This window comes from Borostomias antarcticus (assembly GCF_949987555.1).
Source record: "Borostomias antarcticus genome assembly, chromosome: 8".
Taxonomy (NCBI): Eukaryota; Metazoa; Chordata; class Actinopteri; order Stomiiformes; family Stomiidae; genus Borostomias; species Borostomias antarcticus.
Genome location: NC_140241.1, coordinates 7,322,705 through 7,344,509, shown reverse-complemented (window position 1 = coordinate 7,344,509; position 21,805 = coordinate 7,322,705). Strand labels below are relative to the sequence as shown.

The 21,805-nt window shown below is 46.1% G+C and overlaps 2 protein-coding genes across 2 annotated transcripts in view; one reads left to right on the top strand and one right to left on the bottom strand.

Annotated features, from left to right (window-relative positions):
* The window catches only part of adam22 (ADAM metallopeptidase domain 22), a gene marked incomplete at both ends in the record, with an annotated part of 58,955 nt that overhangs the window by 8,869 nt on the left and 28,281 nt on the right, over positions 1 to 21,805 (bottom strand). The window contains 18 exons of the mRNA XM_084442423.1: positions 1,192 to 1,303; positions 1,527 to 1,695; positions 2,520 to 2,639; positions 2,833 to 2,938; positions 3,074 to 3,137; positions 3,281 to 3,331; positions 3,437 to 3,517; positions 3,655 to 3,747; positions 3,890 to 3,961; positions 4,427 to 4,526; positions 8,203 to 8,254; positions 8,369 to 8,459; positions 8,556 to 8,640; positions 8,752 to 8,918; positions 11,478 to 11,549; positions 11,711 to 11,785; positions 12,515 to 12,591; positions 12,944 to 13,013. Coding sequence (XP_084298549.1) covers positions 1,192 to 1,303; positions 1,527 to 1,695; positions 2,520 to 2,639; positions 2,833 to 2,938; positions 3,074 to 3,137; positions 3,281 to 3,331; positions 3,437 to 3,517; positions 3,655 to 3,747; positions 3,890 to 3,961; positions 4,427 to 4,526; positions 8,203 to 8,254; positions 8,369 to 8,459; positions 8,556 to 8,640; positions 8,752 to 8,918; positions 11,478 to 11,549; positions 11,711 to 11,785; positions 12,515 to 12,591; positions 12,944 to 13,013 — 1,657 coding nt within the window. The remainder of the gene's footprint in view (positions 1 to 1,191; positions 1,304 to 1,526; positions 1,696 to 2,519; positions 2,640 to 2,832; positions 2,939 to 3,073; positions 3,138 to 3,280; positions 3,332 to 3,436; positions 3,518 to 3,654; positions 3,748 to 3,889; positions 3,962 to 4,426; positions 4,527 to 8,202; positions 8,255 to 8,368; positions 8,460 to 8,555; positions 8,641 to 8,751; positions 8,919 to 11,477; positions 11,550 to 11,710; positions 11,786 to 12,514; positions 12,592 to 12,943; positions 13,014 to 21,805) is intronic.
* Positions 13,128 to 17,303, top strand: cldn12 (claudin 12). Its single transcript, XM_084442635.1, has 3 exons — positions 13,128 to 13,242; positions 14,309 to 14,578; positions 14,696 to 17,303. Exons 2-3 carry the CDS (start codon positions 14,360 to 14,362, stop codon positions 15,491 to 15,493), a joined length of 1,017 nt encoding a protein of 338 aa, XP_084298761.1. The 5' UTR covers positions 13,128 to 13,242; positions 14,309 to 14,359; the 3' UTR covers positions 15,494 to 17,303.

The window sequence follows — 21,805 nt, the reverse complement described above, 5'->3', positions numbered from 1 at the left end:
AGACAGACCCCGGTACTTTGCCACAGACGGTACCACAGGTCGGCGGAGGTGCGCTATGTCATCAGAGGACGCCCATAGGTTGCAGCACCTGCGATGTGTCTTTGTGCCTGATGGCCGCCCGGGACTGCTACAATGACTGGCATGATCAGCAGAACTTGTAGTTTGTGTGTGATTCTTCAGTCCTGTAAATCGCTGCTGCTGCCCCCCTGGGACGACTACAATGACTGCACCATCAACAAAACGTGGAAATGGTTTGTGTGTGATTCAGTTTTGCTATTTGACAACTTTGAAAAATAAAAATGCAAGCCAAACTCTTTGTTCAAGCTTTTTCTATGAAAATCCTTTAGGCGGAATAGGAAACACAGAGACTTCTATGGGTTTATTCTTCTGTCATTATATGTCAAAATGACTTGCATATAATCTAAATAGTATATAAAAAACCTCAGGGTTAGCTTTCAATAGATACCAATATTATGTTTGTACTGTGAAGGGGCTCAAAAGTTGTAAGCCTTTTATGATAAGTATAGTGGATTTGGAACCAAGTATCCTTTTGGGATCTCCAAATGGACACCTAACAAAAACGGCTGGACATAACTTCATAAATCAGTGTGTAAATTATTCAATTTGTATCGTTTTATGATAACATTTTGACCACAGCAGGATGAGGGCTCTAGCTGTGGGTCAGTTGTGTCTGTTGAAGTATCTAACTTTGAGCAATAGGCATTGATCAGTTTAGAGATCTTTGAGCCAGGCGGAAATGAAGTCCTCCATTCTAGCCTCTTTTACTCTGTGTGAGAAACTCATACAATCAATCTATGGGGGGGAAAACCAGAAAGTGTCACCTTTGAAATGACATCAAGATCACGACTGTAGCCTAAATTATGAGTGAGCAGTGCTCACTTTGGGTATTCTGTTTAGGGAAAAACGTTTTTTTAAAGGGGGATAGTGTTAACAGGATGGCTCAAACAGAAAGACCATCAACGGTTTGTGAAGAAAATATAAAGCTGGACGTGTCTGACTGAACACCACGGGATCTGTGTTGGTGGGTTGAGAGAGGGACAGAAGAGAGTGGGGTAAGAAGAGTAAAAAGGGGTGAAAGAGAGAGAGAGAGAAAAAGAGAGAGAGGTGGAGTCAAAGATGGAGAGAGGGTTGGAGGGAGAGGGGAGAGGGAGTGAGGGGTCCGGGTCCAACCTGAGGCCGAGGCGGTGGGTCCCACCACCAGGTAGCTGAGAGGAGACGTGGCGTTACAGTCCTCACCCGCCCAGCCCAGGTGACACACACACTTCAGCTCGTTACTGCACACCTGAAACACACACACACACACACTCAGATATGGAATCTCACAGTAGCTGTTTGTTGTGTCTGTGTGAATCGGCACGTGTGTGTGTGTGCGTGTGAGTGAGTGTGTGTATCTGTGCACGTATGTGTGCGTGTGTCTGTGCACATGCGTCCATGTGCGTGCGCACAGGTGTGTGTGTGTGTGTGCGTGCAGACGTGTGTGTGTGTGTGTGTGTGTGTGTGCGCACCCCGTGTCCCGAGCAGATGGTCTTGTCGGTGGTCCCCGGGCAGGTGCTGAAGTTGAACTGCTGGATGGACAGACACCTGTGGTCCAAGCAGATCCTGTCTGTCCCACAGGCCGTCCCGTCCTCCACGTAGCCCAGGTCGCTGTCCCCGTCGATCATCACGTGACCGCCGCTGCCGCCGCAACCACACAGACGGGAGTTATGACACAGACACCAGGGGGAGGGGCTTCCCTAGGCCACGCCTCAGGAGTTAGAACACAGACACCGGAGGTGGAAGGGCTTCCCTAGGCCACGCCTCAGGAGTTAGAACACAGACACCGGAGGTGGAAGGGCTTCCCTAGGCCACGCCTCAGGAGTTATAACACAGAAACCCAGATGTAGGCCACGCTTCTTGACTAAGGAGGACTAAGCTCAACACGTGCCGCAGGAAACCACCCTTAGGAGTCCGCTGTGTGGCGGTGTGAGACGTACTGAATGTCAGAATGGGGTTAGAGGGAACATCTGGGCTGTTGTGAGCTGAAGAAACGAGGAGGGAGAGCAGAAGAAGAAGGACATAGATATGGAGACGTGGCGACAGAGGACGGCTACAGACTAGAACTGCCTTCATGTTTGAATTTCCAGGCAAACGTCCCCCTACAATTTCATTGAAGTTGTATAATTGAAATGGGTACAATTGGGTCACAGGAAAATGTAAAAAAATCACAATATCATAAGAGTCTCTCTCCACAGATATTGTGTGATGTGACGTGTGTATGCGTGAGTATTTATTTATTTAGTTCATTCATTATTCAGTGTATGAAAATATATTCATAGCCCACAGGAAATAAGAAAGAGCTGGATGAATAAGAGATTGATGACTGTTGAGTCACACAGGGCTGAAGGCCAAGTGTTGTGTGTGTATATGTGTGTGTGTGTGTGTGTGTGTGTGTGTGTGTGTGTGTGTGTGTGTGTGTGTGTGTGTGTGTGTGTGTGTGCGCGTGTGTGTGTGAAGGCTACCTGCAGTCGAGCGACGCGCTGTGCTGGGCCACGGAGAAGGACGTCAGCCCTCCCTGTAGCTCACCCAGTCGTGGTGCCGGCGAGATGTTGGAGCACAGCAGATACCCACAATGCACGTCTCTGAAACACAGCGGTCACACAGCGGTTAGAGTGTGCTAAAGAAGACTCACGGACATCAATATCAACCTCAAGAGTCCCCGGGCTGCTGTGGTTCAGATACTAGGAAGAGTCTGGGCATGCCAAGGCAGTGTGTCTTTGTGTTCAGTGATTAACGAATGGTCCAAGTCACTCGGACGGCATTAAGACTCCTTACTGCTTGTTACACTGGATCCACGTGTCCTTGTCCTTCCCACAGTTGCCCTTCTCCGTCCCCTCGATGTTGAGCTTCTCATAGCAGAACTTATCAGCAGCCGTGGCCTCTGAGGGATTGGTGATAACACAGCTGTTCGTTAATCTCCTGACCATAACGTCAGACAGGCGGACCAACGGTCCGATCCAACCGGTCAACTTTGTTGATAAAGATCGTGAAGAAAGAAAATTAGGTTTTCACTCACTCTCCCCCCAAATGTATTTGCACTGCCTGTCTTTGGTTTTGCACCTTCCTTTGAAGCAGCGCCCCTTTGAAGAGACAGATGGCCCACAGAGAGAGAGAGAGAGAGAGAGAGAGAGAGAGAGAGGTTATGACTATGAACACTGTCATCTCACTGGTGGATCTTCCACCTGAGGAGGTTGTGGTCCTGTCCATCCTACACAGCTCTCACCTGGTCCTTCTCGCAGGTGTAGCCATCCATCTTATGCACATTTGGGGGGCACTGCAAATAAAGAAGCAGACTTTTAGGAATATAATCGATGTCCCGTCGTGACCTCTCACGGCGTTACTGTACAGGTTGTGAGGTTTATAAGAGGAGCGCCCTCACCTGGCTGGAGTTGCCTGTGCAGTTCTCAGGGATATCACAGTCGTTCACTGCCTCTCTGCACACCACGCCCATGAACTCCATCTGCCCACACACCATACAAAACAGGTCAAACAGAGAGAGAGTGTGTGTGTGTGTGTGTGTGTGTGTATCTGTGTGTGTGTGTGTGTGTGTGTGTGTGTGTGTGTGTGTGTGTGTGTGTGTGTGTGTGTGAACAGTACCTGACAGTTATTGCAGCAGAGTCCGTCGCTACACTTGGACCCCTGGGTGAGGGTGCACTTCTTACAACAGTTCTCTCCCTCCTTCTGGCACTCCTACGAGACAGAAAGACTCACATGTTTTATACACACACACACACACACATTCACTCACTACAACTTTAGAGTATTATTAGCCTTCTCACTACAGAGATACTGTATTTCAGATGTTACTGTATTTCTGAGCTACTGTACTCACCACTGGGCTTCCACAGTCACACTCCTCCCCTGGTTCCACAAAGCCGTTCCCACACTCTGGGGGGTCCAGCAGCTAGAGAGAAAGAGGGGAGGTTGGACTCTGTTAGGGGCTGGTCAAGGAAATGTGAGTGAGTGAGTGAGTGAGTGAGTGAGTGAGTGAGTGAGTGAGTGAGTGAGTGAGTGAGTGAGTGAGTGAGTGAGTGAGTGTGTGTGTGTGTGTATGTGTGAACATATGTTAATGTGTATGCGTGCGTGCGTTTGTGTGTGTGTATGTGTGCGTGTGTGTGATGTGTTCTCCTCTGTCTGTATATTTGAGGGTTTTAGCTCACTGTGACTCAGACCAGAGTCACATTATGTTCTGGCCTTCATACCTGTGTGTGTGTGTGTGTGTGTGTGTGTGTGTGTGTGTGTGTGTGTGTGTGTGTGTGTGTGTGTGTGTGTGTGTGTGTGTGTGTGTAAGTAGTATCAGTCAGCTGGCTGTTAGTTTCTCTACACGCTACAATTTCAATCCCTTCATTATGTGTGTGTTGTAGCCTACCTTCTGGGGCTTGTTGAACAGACAGGCTCCTCCACCACTGTTGAGGAAGTTGTGGTACTCTTCCACGTTGCAGTCCGAGAACCTCTTTGGCAGGTAGAAGCTGTTCAACAGAGCCACAGCATTACGCAGTTACACTGGAAACAGCTCAGCTCAGCCAGGGAAACCATGCATGTACTGGTGGGAAGACGCTGTTTTCACATCATTTACACTTTTAATAATAACCTGATTATAATCATGAACATAACAGGAAACAGATGCAATCCCCCCACCCCCTTTCTGGCATATACACTCACACACACACACACACACACACACACACACACACACACACACACACACACACACACATTTTTACCTGTTGCTGGCAACAGTCAGTAATAGAGACAAGAACATACAGGACAGGATGAGGACTGTCCAGCTTCAGAGCATTGCCTGACTAAGACCTGCGGCCTTCATCTCTGTATAGAGTTTGTATGGAGATACACACTTGTTGCTCCGTAAACAAATCTACAAAGAATAATGTCAACAATATCAAAAATACAATTCATATTTGTCAGTTCTATTATAAAATTGTATCTTCTGTAATGTCAGTAAATCATTAAATCAAGCCATTTAGAGACTAAGCTGACAGAATCCAGTCTAACAGCGTCTAAATGAAATTCTGATTGCAATGAATGTGCAGCATTTTCTCTTTTGTTGCTGACATAGAATCAAAGTGAGGCACGTTTTGATGGAACACTTGGACCACTCAATGTTAGAGGCCAATTTGGGTGTGGATAGGGCTGTGTGTGTGTGTGTGTGTGTGTGTGTGTGTGTGTGTGTGTGTGTGTGTGTGTGTGTGTGTGTGTGTGTTTGTGTGTGTGTGTGTGTGTGTGTGAGGAGGGTGGGGGTGGCTGATCCTCAATCACAGCTCTTGTGTTACAAGTATGGTGTTTCTTTCATGTCTATGTAAGCCATCGTCTCCAAACCCCATATTGTCTCTGCAAACAGTACTGAGACTCGTTATTGTCCTCAATTGCATCGTTAATGCTAATTACACAGCAAAACGCATAACAGATGAGTGGCTCTGTTAGCGTGAGGCTAATCAGCGCTAGCACTAGAAACACAATGCAGAATTACAATGCAGGTGTAGGGAGAGTGGTGGGTCCTGAAATCTGTCTTTATTTGTTTATTTAAGACTGATCTTAGAGCCAATACAACAGGGGTAACTGTGAAGAATTTATAAGGGTTCTATAATGCAAGAAAACAAAACAGCGTGCTTCAGTGATTCATATTTCACATACTATACTATGGCTTAAAATAGGCTTCCATTTCTCCTTTCTTATTATAAAAATGTATTTCTAGGTAGACTTCAATTATTCTCTATTAAAGAGGTTGCGTTCAACCAGTTGAACACTTGGTTCAGGTTTACTCAGAACTGATAAGAGTCAAGAGATATGGTCAAAAATTAGGATTTAGAGCCCGCATACACACATACACACACACACACACACACACACACACACACACACACACAAACATACATGGACACACAAATGTACAGGTACAGTTCACCCCCCCACACACACACATACACCCACACACACACACAGAGTCCAGTAAGTAAACACACCCCTGTAGAAAGAACCCTTTTCCAGTAGTTAAAGATTAGTAGATCAGACATGCAGGCGCTGAGAGAAAACAAAAGGGTCTATCAATGGGCGTGGCAAAGGTCTGCTCATTGAATACGAGTGTCTGAAATACCATTGACTTCTGGTCAGAGAGAGGGAGTCTGGGAAGCGCTAGGGCCATGCACAGGGGACGAGGTCACTTCTGTCCTCTAACATGTGACCCGATGACCTCATAGTGTGGTGGGTTACGGAGGTATAGTAACCCCAATCATCACAGGGACCAGGGGGGGTCTAGTGTTTGGAAATATGTGGTAGAGGAATATTCCTCTAGGATGAGAATGACATTGCAGACTGTATCAATCGGTTTAAGATGGAGGAAGACATGATGTGTCAAAGCACACGGGGGAAGAGATCCGCCCCTCCAGAATCATACACATAGAGCAATCTGTTGGTGTAAAGTGCTCAGCAAGTGATATCAGCCCAAAACAAATACATCAAATACATTATGAAAGTATACACAAAATGAATAAAAATAAATAAATAAAAATACAGCGCTTTTGTATCAGATGCATTAGGGCCCGTGTCCACATAGCGCTTTTCCCTGAGCGCCTGCGCCCTTTTTCAATTGTTTTCAATGATGAGAGAGCGCTGGCGGCCGCCTGGAGAAAGGCGCTGAGCCCGGCCTCTATTTTTCGAGCGCTCTGGCTTTTTTTGGCGGCCGCTCCGAGCGCTCGGAAGTTGAAAACATCTCACCTTCTCAGAAAGGCGCTGGTAACGTCACCGCCGCTCTTTTCAGGCAAGTGCTACGGCAAGCCGGTTGTTTGTGCTAAATAAATAATAGGCTAGATAACGATATTCTATAGGATAATAAGTCATATAGAAATATAGTAATAGTAATAAAAGATGGCTAATAAAAGGCAAAGAAACACTTGTAGCCTATACAACGCCGGTTGATGATGCTGAATTCTATTGTCATAGAAACAAAATAACCAGTCCAAGCGCAGCAGGAAAGAGGCGCTGCAGGGCGCTGGGGCGTAGCTCTCCCCAGAGGTTTTCTGACAGAAAAAGGCGCTATGTGGACACGGGGCCTAAGGCTGTATTTTTTCATATATTTTGAATAAGGACATTTGGCTCCTGAGGCAGTAATGCTATTGGATGGAATGCGAAAGGTTGTGATGACTGACAACCCCTCCAGGCAGCTGATTGGTTCAAACCGCACGGGCAGCGTTCCAGCCAAGCATCTGCTCACCTGCTGTCCCATTTGGGATTGAAAGGAAATGTAAGAGGTATTTAAGAAGAGGGATAAACACACACACACACACACACACACACACACGCATATACATACAGGCACACTGCAAAGCACAACTGCACATAAATGTAGATGTGCACACACAAACACACCTATACGCACATTTTGAAAGGAAAACATTGCTTAACAGTACAGAACAAGACATAGAACATGACCTACAGTATAACAGGATAGTGTATATTGTATCTGGCTAGGGACAAAATAAAATCATCAAACGGAAAGCAAGACAGCTCTTTGGTCAGTAGGTCAGAGGACTATAACGTTGGCTAAGCCCTGGACATGGGACAGTCATCTCTCCACTGGCTAGTAGTGGTAGAGTCCATATACTCCCTGGTTACAAATACACAGAACTGGGATGGCTCGGGCCTGTAATATACCACATTCTACAGCGCCATCTAGTGGTGAAATCACTGATATACATTAAAATTGAAAACAGCTTTAGTTTCTTGAAGGCTTTTTTTGGGGTCATTATTAAATAGCCATGCTTGAGAGGAAAAAAGTACATTATCTGTTTTGTTCTTAGGGTTAGTGTGAGTTAGGATGACGGTTAAAAGCGCTGTTAGTGTTAGTGGTTAAAATCCTATGAGTGGTTGGAATCTAAGGGCTGTGCTTCCTAGCATGACCAGAGTGGTGATGCTCTTTCTCTGAGGGGTCGTTATGCTATCATCAATCATGTTGTTGTCACAATCCAAAGGGTTTTTTGACCGGCAGCAACAACACACACAAGACATCACATAGACACAGAGACGCATATGAGAGAGAGAGACGTGTGGAACATTGGCTGTGTTGCAGGAGATGGGGTTCTGCTGCTGTAGGGACCAGGAACTAATGGTGGGAATTTAGTAGAGACTTACCCAACATCATCCATGATACAGCCAGACCAGCGATCATCGCACTTGCACTCGCCTGTGGGAAATTACACAGCAAATCTTGTCACTGTACGGCAACAGTGTGTGTGTTTCTGTGTGTGTGTGTGTGTGTGTCTGCTTGTGCATGTGTGTGAGGCGTTGATGGCTGTACCATTGAGGATCCTCTTCTTGTCAGAGAAGATGCCAATGTTCTGTCCGAGAGACTGGGCGAGGGTTATGGCCATCTCATCGGTCTTCCCATACTGAGGCAGAGGCAGAGGTGACATGACAGACAGGTGTGAACTGGTGAAGGTTTAGGAACTGAGAGGGGGGTGGAGTCAGTGTGGATGAGGGCCTACCTCGTTGACTCCTCCCCCTTTGGTCAGGGAGCAGACACCTCCCATATAGGAAGCTCCTCCCCAGCTGCTATGGAAACGATTCCCACTAATCAAAAGAGAGGAGAGAAGTCAAAAACAAAAGCCCTGCAAAGGTAACTTCCTCTTTTTCTACAGTCTGTAAACACACACACACACACACACACAGACACACACTTACGAGAAGAGGTGCACAGAGTCACACTTCTCCTTGATGAAATCTCGTCTGTATTTCATGAACTCCCTCAGTGTCACCATTGGGTCATCGTCGATGTTGAACCTGTTGTCAGCCGCCCAGGTTTCCATAGCAACTAGCACGATGCGAGTGTTCAGCTGCTCCTTGAAGATCTGTTGGGAAGATGACACGTGCATCAGTCACACGGCACATCATACAGCCATGTCCGACTGGGAGAAGGTCCTACAAGGCCTCACAGCTCTATATTTATTTTACTGATATTAAAGACTGATTACATCATCAATATTTTGGTGGGGCTCGTCATAACAACGAAGGTCTAATAGTTTGTCTGCGATTCTAATCAGTTTGTGGAGTGTTATAGCCCTGGGCGGATTCAACAGACGATATTAGTTTTCTCAAGCACACCGTGGGGACGACCGACACTGCGAGACGTACTGTTGGTTTTCAGTGGATGGAAAACTACAAAGCTCCCTGGCCAAACACTACAGAGAAGGGCAGCCTGATTGGTCCAGATGAACGCAGAACCCTCCGAGAGCAGAGATACAGTAGATGGACGGAAGAGAGAGAGAGAGGGGGGGGGGGGGGAGGGGGGAGGACACGAACGCCACCGCAAAAGGTCATGTTTGTTTTAATGGGAAATCTAAGCTCCCTGGCCGAACGCTGAGGACAGGCGTAGGCGTAGCTGAATGCCGGTCAGAGTGCAGAGATAGATGGACAGAGGGGAGATGGAGGGGTGGCTACTGTCCACACACGGACAGAGAAGAAACAGAGAAAGGTGACCGGCAAAGGAGAAGGGAAAATGGGTCTCTGTCATCTGTTTACAGGCTTGTCTGTTTGTATAATATTTCAAGAAAATTAACTTAACAAGTGGATGGTACTGTTGGACTCTTCTGGGCCGCGTTTACGACGCGTCTTAAGGTATACCTTGGCGAAGGGTTTTTCCTTTGAGTGTTTCCCAGACTATCCCTTAGTGGGCGTCTTAAGATACATCGTAAGGTACATTGTTAGCGGAGCTGTCCCTTGTTGTTGACGTTTTCAAGTGTTCTCATAAGCATTTTGATTTTACCCCAATCTAATATTAACAAAAAGGAAGCTACTAAAGCACATCTGCTAATCTATTTAAGAGTCAAGGCGAGACCTTGTGATCCAATTCATACATTATAGTCTACAAAATATAAAATAAAGAGTATTTAATGGGACATATAAACCTAGTCCGGGACTTCTTGAAAGCCCAAGAAAAAATTGATAATGATGATAGCTAATGATGATGATGATGGCTAAATGGGTGACTGATTTCGTTCAGCCAGTGTTGTGAAAGGTTGCTATATAGAGCGAACTCCTCAGGATGACCTATGTACCACCCATTATGTTATGTTCAATTCATGGGTTGCGCCTCCTGTCAGATATGGGAAATGTTGATAGGCATTTCGAAATTTCCAACATGACAGGATACGCTACTCATGAATTAAATACAATATTGTTGTAATGCAGCCATGTACACGAAGCATGAGTTGGCTGTGACACACTAAATAGAAGGGGACCTTTATTATTTACCTGTGTCTACCCTACTATGGGGCTAGAAGGCCTCATTGGATTAATCAATTCACCAGGATATCTGTCCGTATCCTACAGTAGCTATATACAGACAGCCAGAAAAGCCATGTCATCAAATTGCCCCTTTACATAAGAAAATATTGTTGTTGTTCACAGATTGGATTAGATTAGGCTATAGATAGTACCTATATTTTATTTTGCTCAATAAAAATTTAAAACACAACATTCCTGTGATGTGTTATACAGGCTACAAAAACATTTTTTTCATCATTAATGTTCAAAAAGTTTATTGTATACTAATGATATAAATCACGCAGGTAGGGTAGATAGATGTGCGCTATATTGCAACTCTCCTTTTTAAAAGTATAATTTTGGGCTAAAATTACAACAGGATGAACGGAGCGCATCGCTAAGGGACAGCTTACGATTGCTTCAGACCGCCCTTAAGAAAGTATCCCTTGGGTAAGGTAACCCTTAACTTTATTTACCTTCTGTACTTCAGAAGGTACATCGTAAGCTTGATTTATGATGTACCTTGGGAAGAGCCGTTTCCCAGAGCCTCCTTAGCCAAGGTATACCTTATCCTAAGAAGGCTCTGGGAAATGATGCGCCACCTAGAGGGAGAGCTTCCGATGTATCTTACGATGGCTCTGGGAAACGCCGCCCTGGTCTTCTCTATTCAACTGTGTGTGGCAGCAGGACAACCAATGGGGAGGAAGATAGACAGACGTGTTCCGGTATAGAGATCGATGTGTCCTCCCAAATAGCATCCGCTTCATATGATCACTAATTCTCAAGGGCACAAAAACAGACAAGACTCTTTTCCTAGTCCACCAGCTGATCCGCTTACAGCAGTGACCCTGTTGCTCTCTAACCAGCCTATCAGATTTCAGGAGCCCAGCAGACAGCGGAAGCTGCCGACAACACCAGACTGTAGTTTCTGCCCTTGCACTGCTGGAATACTACTGTTGAGCTGAAACACATGTCCTCCGAGATGCAGGACCGCCCTGCTGGTCACTGCCAGAGATTATGAAAGGTTTTGAGTAGTGAGAGTAAGAAAGGTCAAACAGGAAATCAGGGAATAGCTGTCGATGCCAATATCTGGAAGTGTGTGTCAAACGTGCTTTCCAAGAAGAGGATCAATACATTTTACTTACCATGTCAGCCATGTTGACCACTGACTTAGCATAGTTATTCGTCTGGCCGACAGAGAGGCGGTGTTTCTTATACTGGAGAGCAGGAGAGAGTGAATTATGATATTAACATGTCATCATATCATATATTTTTCAGCATGCTATATTATTTGCTGACATACGCACTACGGGGCGAAGCAAGCTCAAGGCTGACCTCCCCAGAACGAGAGCGACCAGCATGCAGGCTAGTTGCTCACCATCAGGTGGTCATTGATCACCATCAGCTCAATGTATTTGGTCTCGTCTTCAACACTGCGGGTCATCCGCGGGGCCTACAAGAGCAACACAGCGGTCAGTCACCTTCAATGGCTCGAACACAGATGGAAACCCACGCACGCAGACTTGTAGACACGCAGACATGTAGACAATGCGCTTGAGAGAAAAAACATTATACTGTATGTGAGGTCTGATACGAAACGTATCGTATAGCCATAAATAATATGCAGGGGATATATGGCAGGATGTAGCCGCGTCAGGTCTCTGTCTCTCTACATTCCAGTAAAGCACAGCAGCAAGAGTCTGAGGAGGAGGAGACAGGCGGCTGAAGACACGACCGCATGAGTCTCTCGGTCGGCAGGCGGGGAGGAGGCACCCGGCCCCCCCCCCCCCCCGGCCCACCCTCCCCTCCACTCCTGTGACTGGTGAATATTTCATGAGGAAGAGGAAGAGAGAGGAAGGGGGGGGGGGGGGGAGATTGCGTGTGGGAGAAGAAATGGAGCGGAGCACATGCACATCCATTTCTACCTCCAGGAATAAACAGAGCAGAAGAAGGGGAGAACAACATAGCAGACTTTAACACCAAACACAGCATTCCTTGTGATCTCTCTCCCTCTCTCTCTCACACACACACACACACACACACACAAACACACACTGACCGATACTGACTCATCTCTCTGCATTCCTCCTCTTACTGTACTTAACAAATTTATTATTACTCTCCTGTTAGTCATTGTGACTACGGGTGGAGTAGTTAGTAAGTAAGTAAGTTAGTAACGCACCTGTCTTTTTCTCCTCCTATGAACCACCTTTGACCCAGGAAATGGTGGGCTAGGGAAGGGCGGTTCTGGGAGCTCTCCTGGTGAACATGCAAAAGACAGTTATAACACTACATACTCAAAAGTAGCCATACAGATGTGAGCATGACTAATCAGAACACCTTTTCAATTCAATTCAAACCTTTATTTTAACTCGAAAGGACACTGAGGTGCATGCACTTCATTTCCAGCATCACCGAGTGAACGATGCACACATCAAATAAACATCACGTCACACATCAAATAGTCTTGCCTTAAATCAGAATGACATGCAATTCAATTTTATTAAAATGCCAACTCATTCAATTAGTATTCAATTTCTGTTTTAAGATTGACTCATTCAATACTAATCTCATAGATAGGCTACAGGACCAGACCTTGACAGCATCTTACCATTAGGGAGGAAGTCAGCTAATCCCTCCTGTCCAGCAGATTTATATATCATGTGAATTTGAACATCTTCCTGCAATATACAAAAAAAAAAAAGATGATCAAATGCATAATGTACACAATAAAGAGTAGAGTAGACGCAGTCCGTTAATGTTAGGTGAACGCGCAAGTGTCGTCAGTCGCGCTTCGGGAACGCGCATATAACTCAAGAACGGGAAACTGGGAAACTGGAAAACTCAGCTACAACCTGGAGATGGCACCCATTTCGTCCTTCTAGGACGATACGATCGCATGAGTCAAAGGTATGAAGTTCAAAACCTATGCATAAAGGAACAATTTGAGTTGTAACCAGTTTACAAATGTTTCTAAGCTCCACATCTCGAATCAAAAATCGAAGCGCAGCAACAGGTTGTTGACAGAGGCGTGTATTAGCTAGGAGCTAGCTAACTTACTGTAGCTGCGCTACATAGCTAGCTTGTAAATGTACTAGGACCAGGCTTTCAAACCTAACGTTACTGGTTTTGTCTTCACAGTTGTTAATTGACTATATTAAAAAACATAAACATGCGATTACACATCCATCACGACTGGAACCGAGCTAGCAGCAAGCCTGGCTAGCTAGCTAACGTTACCTAGTGAGCTAATACGTTACTGCCTCACATATAGCCTAGGTTTAGTAGCTACAGTAGTTTAGCAAACTGCAGTTTTGTTTTGGGACATCAACGCTTGCCACGAAAAACACATGTTAACGGGCTAGTTATTAAGATTAAATGCATCTAGCCAGGGCCTATGACGTGATTACAGACTGCGTTGCATTGGGAGAGAGCTGTTGATGTAGCCTGGGTCCAGACGCTCTCAACGGAGTGTAACGAGTTGACAATTGTGTCTGATATCAGGCTACTGTTAATGAGCATAACTAGACCACACATCCTATTGTCTATTGTTCTGATGAACAGTCCATGTTCGAGTAGCTTCTTCTATAGTACTTAATAGGCTCAGTCATCCACACAATCCTCTGGCAGCCAATGAAATGGGAGCATTGTTTCAGGGGTACAGATATTGGGACAACTACACTGTAATACCATGAATAGAAGTGTGGGGGTTGGTTTCTTACTGGTATTGGGGTCATTTGTTTTAAAACATTGTGCAGGTTTATAATGGTGCTGAGTTGTCAAAGGTCAGATTATTGCCATTAATCAGATTAGTACCATTGCCCATTATCTAAATATTTAACCATTATTATGACTCAAAATATAAATGGGCAGGTTCATAGATTGATGCAATATATTATACAGTAATAACTGTGGGTTATAGTGAATGTATGATTGGTTCCTGTTTCCCTCTCATGCTCTCTCCCTGCCTCCACAGAAACAGTTCAGTATTGATCACGTGTGACTTCAGTTCCTGTCACCGGCAGCCATGTCGTGCCGGGACATCCACGCCACCAACGCCTTCTCCTTCATCATCGCCATACTTTCGGTGGGTGGCATTGCCGTAGCGGCGCTGATTCCACAGTGGCGTGTGACCAGACTGGTCACCTTCAACAAGAACGCCAAGAACGTCAGTGTGTACGACGGACTGTGGGCCAAATGTGTGAAACAAGATGGCTACTCTGGCTGTTACTTCTACGACTCTGAGGTACAAGGGCATATTACATAAGACCGTATTATTTTGTCTTCAATGTCCAAAAAAAACACTTGGGTTAGTGTAATTTGGGATTTAACTAATAAATGTCCTTTGTTCCATTCGTCACAGTGGTATGGCAAAGTGGACCAGCTTGATCTGAGACTGCTCCAGTTCTGCCTGCCAACAGGCCTGCTGTTCGGCTCCCTGGCCCTGGTTCTGAGTATGGCTGGGATGTGTAAGACCTGCTGCTGTTCTGACAAGCCTGAGCCAGACATCAAAACAAGCCGCTGTCTGGTCAACAGCGCAGGCTGCCACCTAGTGGCGGGGATGTTCCTGTTCCTGGGCGGAGCTATTGCCTTGGCGCCCTCGGTGTGGTTCCTGTTCCGCACCAAGGAGATGAACATAAAGTATGATCGGATATTCTCTGACGGCTTTGCGGTCTACGTGTCCATCGGCTGCTCCGGCGGACTGATGCTCGCCGCCCTGCTGATGTTCATGTGGTACTGCATGTGTAAGAAGCTGCCTTCTCCCTTCTGGCTGCCGTTACCCACCATGCCCACCTCCCTGTCCACCCAGCCCCTCACTGCCAATGGGTACCCCCCCTCCCCGGTCTACGGTCCCCAGATGCTCTTCCCCCAGCAGGGCTACGCCCCCACGGTCATCGATGCCCAGCCTTACGTGGCTGCGCAGGCCTACCCCCAGACCATGGCCCCCCCAGCCCAGCCCCAGGTCTACCTGTCCCAGATCTCTGCCCCTGACGGCTATGGCTCTGAGGTAGGGGGGAACCAGGCGTACAGCTACGCTCCTTCCCAGACCTACGCCCCCTCACAGGGCTACGCCTCCAGCTACGCCGGCCACCATTACTCCACCCGCTCCCGAATGTCTGGCATAGAGATAGACATTCCCCTACTCACTCAGGGACTCTGAGGAAGGCGGGACTCTGTGCTGACGCAAGCAAACTGGAGCCTGGTTCCAGTTCTGTGTCTTGCCCCTTCCCTAAGCCTCTATCCCTCACTCAGGGTTGACAGATCTGGTTGGAGCAGACAGAAGGAAACTACTAAGAAGATGATCGCTCTGCACAAGTTCACCCTCCAGCGTTAGCGCTGTACTTGAACCCTTTCAGATCTGTGCGCTCTGAAGAGGAGGGAGGGGGTGAGGAGGGCTTTCTGTGGGCCAGTCACAGCTCTCTAAAAGCCCTGCGAAGCACTACTGTTGGAAGTGTCAACACACTGGACACAGTTCTGTGTTAGCTACAGCATTCTACAGCTGGCACTAGAACTGTGTTAAATTTTACTGTTATTTTTTGTTTTGACAAATCACACCTTTAAGACTAATGCACATAAAGCTGCCTATAGGGTAGCTTCACATCACTAACCTGAATTTTACTCTTTGAATTACTTGATTAAGTGATACTAAACGGACACTTAACTGACTAAATATTTTTGTATGTTTGTGCCTTGTGCCTGTGTATTGTATAAATATGTGTATTATTGATATTTGTTGATATTTTTTATATGACTCAAATGGCCATTGAAGTTTCTATCCTGTGTTTGCTGCACTACATAATGTTTAAGCAGGTGCCAGGTAACATTTGCCTTTGGAGCAATATGTTTTATAAGCCAACATTCTATGTTCTTGCTTTATTTGGCCTTGGTATTTCTTCATCTCAATAGGAATTAATGTATTACTAACCTACACCATGTTACTACTCTGTGCCTCTAGTATGTACAGTATATATAATGTTGTATATATAATGTTACAGTGGCATATGCCTCTAATGTTAAAGTGACAATCTCAAACCTTTTAATATAAATGTCAGTTTCGCTACTATCTATCAGTGATGGAGGTAACACAATAGTGATTCAGCTCACCACCCATTCATGAAAGCCTACCATTTGAAGTTATAACAGTTTTAAGAGCCTGATGCCTGCACGATCATTCCAGCATAAAAACAATCCTAAGCGGTGCACGGGTAGTGATGTGTTTTAGGTCAAGCAGCAGTGGTTGGTCTGCCAGAGAGGATAGACAGAACTGAGGCTCTGCTCACGTTGCTAGCAAGTCTTAAGTCTAGCAATCAATCTTACAAACATTCCCCCTCAAACCTTGTTTCCTGCACAAAGAAGAACAGACATTTTAAGTTGTGGTATTCTATCAAATTTGTGTGGTTGATAGAAGACCATTATCATCTAATTGTATGGTTTACAAGTAACAACAAAGTAGAATAATGTTATGTTCCTGGCGTAGCTACGGTAGGTAGGTAGCTAGTATTGTAAAACATTACACAGGTGAATAAAGCTAACTAACCAAGACAACACTGTCAACATGTTTTAATTCATGCACATAGCAATATTAAAATTCTATCAGTTGATGTGTTTTTTAAATGCACTTGACGACAATGTAATTAGCCAACCACACAATCTAGCCAACCTAGGCTCGTTATGTTACACACCTTAAGACCACTGAACGCTAGACAAGGGAAGGCAACGTTAATTATTCCCAACAGGCAAATATAACACAAGCTAGATTTATGTCACAGACGGCTAACAATATGAAAACGCTAGAATCTAGCGGCTTGACTAAGCTTTGTTCACTGGGAAATTCAGTCCAAAACACACCTGCTATTACCCAAGGTGTCGCCAAAAATGAAAAGTTTGAGATTGCCACTTTAATATTACAAGGTTTTCATTGGAATCAAGTCAATTGGAATCAAGCTGAGCAGACTTGTGTAATATTCAGTCTGAGCCCTTTTACTAGTGAAACATGAAGCAATGCAAAACCAAGGTCTTTCTGTTCCAGGGTGTACACAAACCTTGTGTCTGGTATCTTTGTCCACAATGTCTTTTTTACTTAAATAATACAACTTTAATTAAATCCTTCCTTCGGGTCTCATTTTCTCTGCTTGGCCAAAGATGACTAATGAAGGTGTTTCTTTTCCATGATCTGAGATGTATATGCTGCCACTACGGTGATGAACAGGCCCAGAGAATTGTTGCACAATGAATAGCCTGTTTGCACACTGTAGAGTGAACATATTAGTTTGAGTCATTAAGCCGGTTGATGTGCCTTGAACTCTGCGACCCCTCTTAGTCAAAAAGCTGACGGTTGTAACAGAATAACGTCACTTAGTCAGTTTGGATTACAAACAGGGTAGGAAACATTTCCGTTACTCGGGCTGCTGAGTCATCTGGTTATGGCTCCACTTTGGCACTTAATTGATCAGTTAGATTCAAGATATGTTTTATTGGTTATGTATGTGGTACACACATACTAGGAATTTGACTAGGGTTAAGGCATACACTGTTGCAGACGACATCGGACAGGGTGCAGGACAGGACAGTGCAAAAACATGACAGTGCAAATGCAGTACAAAAAAACAGTGCAAATACAAAATACACTGCAAACTGTAAAGTTAAAGAAGTAATCAATAATCAATAGCTGGGAGGTACACCTACAATACTTGGCTTCCCAGCACAGCGTCTGAGTAGTCCAACGTTCAGATCACTTGTTTCAACATTCACCATCACCACAAATCAGAGGCAGAACGCTTGCCACTCACTCTAAGCTACACATCAGAATCAGAAATGTTTTCTGCCATGCAGTCTTAGCTAGGCTACTGCCTCTGACCCATCTGGTCACACTGTCAACAACAAGAGCCGATACTGTGTATGGTGAAAATAGCTCATACTAAAATGAGCTGGTAAATGGACTGCACTTATATAGCGCTTTTATCCAAAGCGCTTTACAATGGCCTCTCATTCACCCGTTCACACACCAATGGCGGCAGCTGCCATGCAAGGTGCCTCATTGGGAGCAATTTGGGGTTCAGTGTCTTTCCCAAGGACACCTTTTATCCAAAGCGCTTTACAATGGCCTCTCATTCACCCGTTCACACACCAATGGCGGCAGCTGCCATGCAAGGTGCCTCATTGGGAGCAATTTGGGGTTCAGTGTCTTTCCCAAGGACACCTCGACATATGGACAGGAGGAGGCGGGATTCAAACCGACGACCCTACGATCATTGGACGACCCGCTCTACCACTGAGCCACAGCCGCCCTGAGCTCTCTCAGTTATTCTCACTAGACCACCACAAATTGTTGGCTTACTTATAATTCAGTGCTGGTGCTATAAGCTGAAAGCAACTTCTTTCCCGTACACACACACACACACATATTCCTAACCCCAGGGAGTCCATCGCATTTCTGGGTGACAGACTCAGAGTGAACTGCCAGTACCAGCATCCCGTGGCGAGGCTTGCTGTCACTGAGGGGGTGAGACGAGGTCAGGTGAGTTCTGACGTCAACAAACAAGCTACGCCCAGAACCGTTCGAGGACCAAAGCTTCCAGAACCTGGAGAGGCGTTTTGTTCTATTGAGAACTTAAGTAGCATAAAATGAATAGACAACAAATCATTAATATTCTGGAAGCAAAGATGGTGACCGTGGGTTGAGACTGGGATTAATGAGAAAGAACTGCAGCTGCAAGAGCAAATGTTCTGTGTGACTTTAATACACAAGCAAGCACACCCCACTGGCTTAGTGCTGCTTTAGGAATTAGATTAGTCTGTACTGTAGAGGTTATCTTAGGACAGTGATATGATATGCACCACAGTGAAACCTGTTTAGCATTTCTCCGTAGGCTGCATGGCTTCTCTGTGGAGGAACCACAAGCAGTCACGGGGAGAACGAGCACTCTCTCTCACGAACAGCCTGTGACGAGCAAACGCTCTCCGCTGTATTCCTCCATCTTTGATGTGGTCCTCAGGGGTCTGACTGACACCTGCTGACCTCTGTGCTCTGACAGACACCAGCTGGAATCATCCTACAGTCATAATTGCAAACAATTTTGATGGGACACAACTTTGATGTGATGTATTTACCTCTTTGATGTTCACTCACAATGGTCAACTGCTAATCTGAATGTAACAATTTACATAAAGTTGAAGGAATTTAGCTGTCAGTTCATATTTTTTTTGATCATGTTCGTGTCTGTGAATAGGTGTTTTGTTCATAAATATTGGAGGAATGATGATTGATTGTTTATGATGTAAATTTAACAAACGCACTAAGTAATTATACAAAACTGTTTCAGTTTTCTTTGTTTACTAATTTGTACCCTTTCTTCAAAGAAACAGACAAATGCATGTATGCGCACACAACACAAAGACACACACAGTATAGACCCTCTCCACATGGTGTGTGTGTGGTGAGTAGGATTAGGGGTCTCAACACAGATGGCCCCTCAGATGTGCCGGTACAAAAGAAGAGGGGCGGAGTCTGTGTTGCCAGGGGAGATAGCGTCGCAGATACGAGATGCTTGCTCATGAATATTAAGTAGGCAGGGGCGGCGATCCTTTCATTCAGGCTTAAGCGTTCCATGGATTCTCGTGTGTGTGTGTGTGTGTGTGTGTGTGTGTGTGTAGGCACTGGGACATGAACAAGGGGTTGTCTCAAAACCACACGGGACTTCCCCTAACCACTTGAGCCCACACCCTCCTATAAAGCACATCGTGCACCGTGCCGCACTATCCCCCCGCCCTCCTACACCCTCCTCTCTCGTCTCAAGCCAGGCCCCGCCCCCACCTACCTTCTCTGCCTCCCTCCCCTCCCCCACTACCCCCCCCCCCCCCACCTACCTTCTCTGCCTCCCTCCCCTCCCCCACTACCCCCCCCCCCCCCCCAGTCCAGCCCCAGAGCAGCCTGCAGGGCTGGGAAGTCCACTGCACAAAGCTGGGTATGCATGGAGCACAGATCCCCATGGAGAGCAGTGGGTCTTTGTAGGTCATGCCAAGCCGCAATGGCATGAGGGGACGTGGAACGTTCCGTTCTCCGAGGCTCTGTCTGAGAGGAATCTAGTTAGGACTATTCAGGACATAATCTGCTGGATTGCTGGAGAGCTAGCTTGCTAGCTAATACAGTATACTGCCTAGCTGTAGAAGCTTGTCAAACCCATGAACGGATGTTAGCTAGCCAGCTAGACAGCAGAGGAGACAATCTGCTTCCTGTTTATACTGGCACGCGCGTGCCCAGTGTGTGTGAACGGACGTGATATGCACTGTCACGGCGCCCTAGTACGGACAGAGAATATTTCCGAAACGGTGCTATAATGCTCGTGTGGACGGAGATCGCTTTTCGTTTTTAAAAATGCCGTCTTGAAAAGAAACCGTATCAGTGGAAACATAGCCCTCCCCCCCCCCCCCCCCCTCCCCAGGGCCGAGAGAGGCAGGTGGGTGCGTGGAGAGAGAGCAGAAGGAAACTGAGAGAGCAAAACATATGGTGTTGTTATCAACACGCTCAACACAACGTCACCTCAACTCCTACACACACACTTGACTCAAGTAACAGCTAGACAAATCCCAGGGAACAGCCGGTCCTTTGTGTGAAACTGTATGCTTGTGTGTGAGATTCCTCTCTGGTGTCTTGTGGACAGCTCTGAGAATCCCGCTTTTATGGTCACGTGGTCAGTTGTCCGCCACTAAACAGGTAGTCATTGATCGGGCGTGACTGGACAAATGACCAGGACATTCCAGGGTGCAGTTATGTCATTGGGGATCAGTGATCCCTTCTATAAGAGGACTGGGAAGGGTCACTACGGTAGCCTGTTTGGGACACTCTTGGCTAACATCCTGCTGCCTCTCTAACTTTTTTACGCCTGGGCGGAAAAGGCGCAGATGGTTTTGCCATATGGCAGACAGGAGCCATGCCACCTCCCACACTCACACACACACACCTCTATGTGTTATTATTGTAACCACGACTTCCGACCGGATCACAGCACCCAGTGATACTCAGGCGTGGGTGGCTTACAGGTTGGGTGAGAAAGCACTTGATATTCTCCTCAGACATGTGGGTGTCTGTGCGACAAGCATCTGAGGATGAGCTGCAGACCGAGCAGGCTGTCAGAGAGACAGGGAGGGAGGAAACCGACAGGCGACTGTGGGCTGGAGAGCAGCTCTGAGAGGGGGGGCCTTGTCGTGGAGCCAGGATGCTAATGGATAACTAGCTAAAGATCATCTATCACACCGCCTTTGGGGTTCTAATCTCTCCAGTAGGCCAGAGAGACAGACCCTAGACATGTTTATAAACAGTATCAGATAAACCAGATGGTTTCTAGTCCAGCAGGCCAAGCTGCATCCTAATTGTTAACATTGTCCTGGTCATTGTCCTAGTCCTTTGATAACATTGTCCATATTTGCATATGAATTCCTTATGCTCACTTATCTGGCCTCAGGGTGATACTGT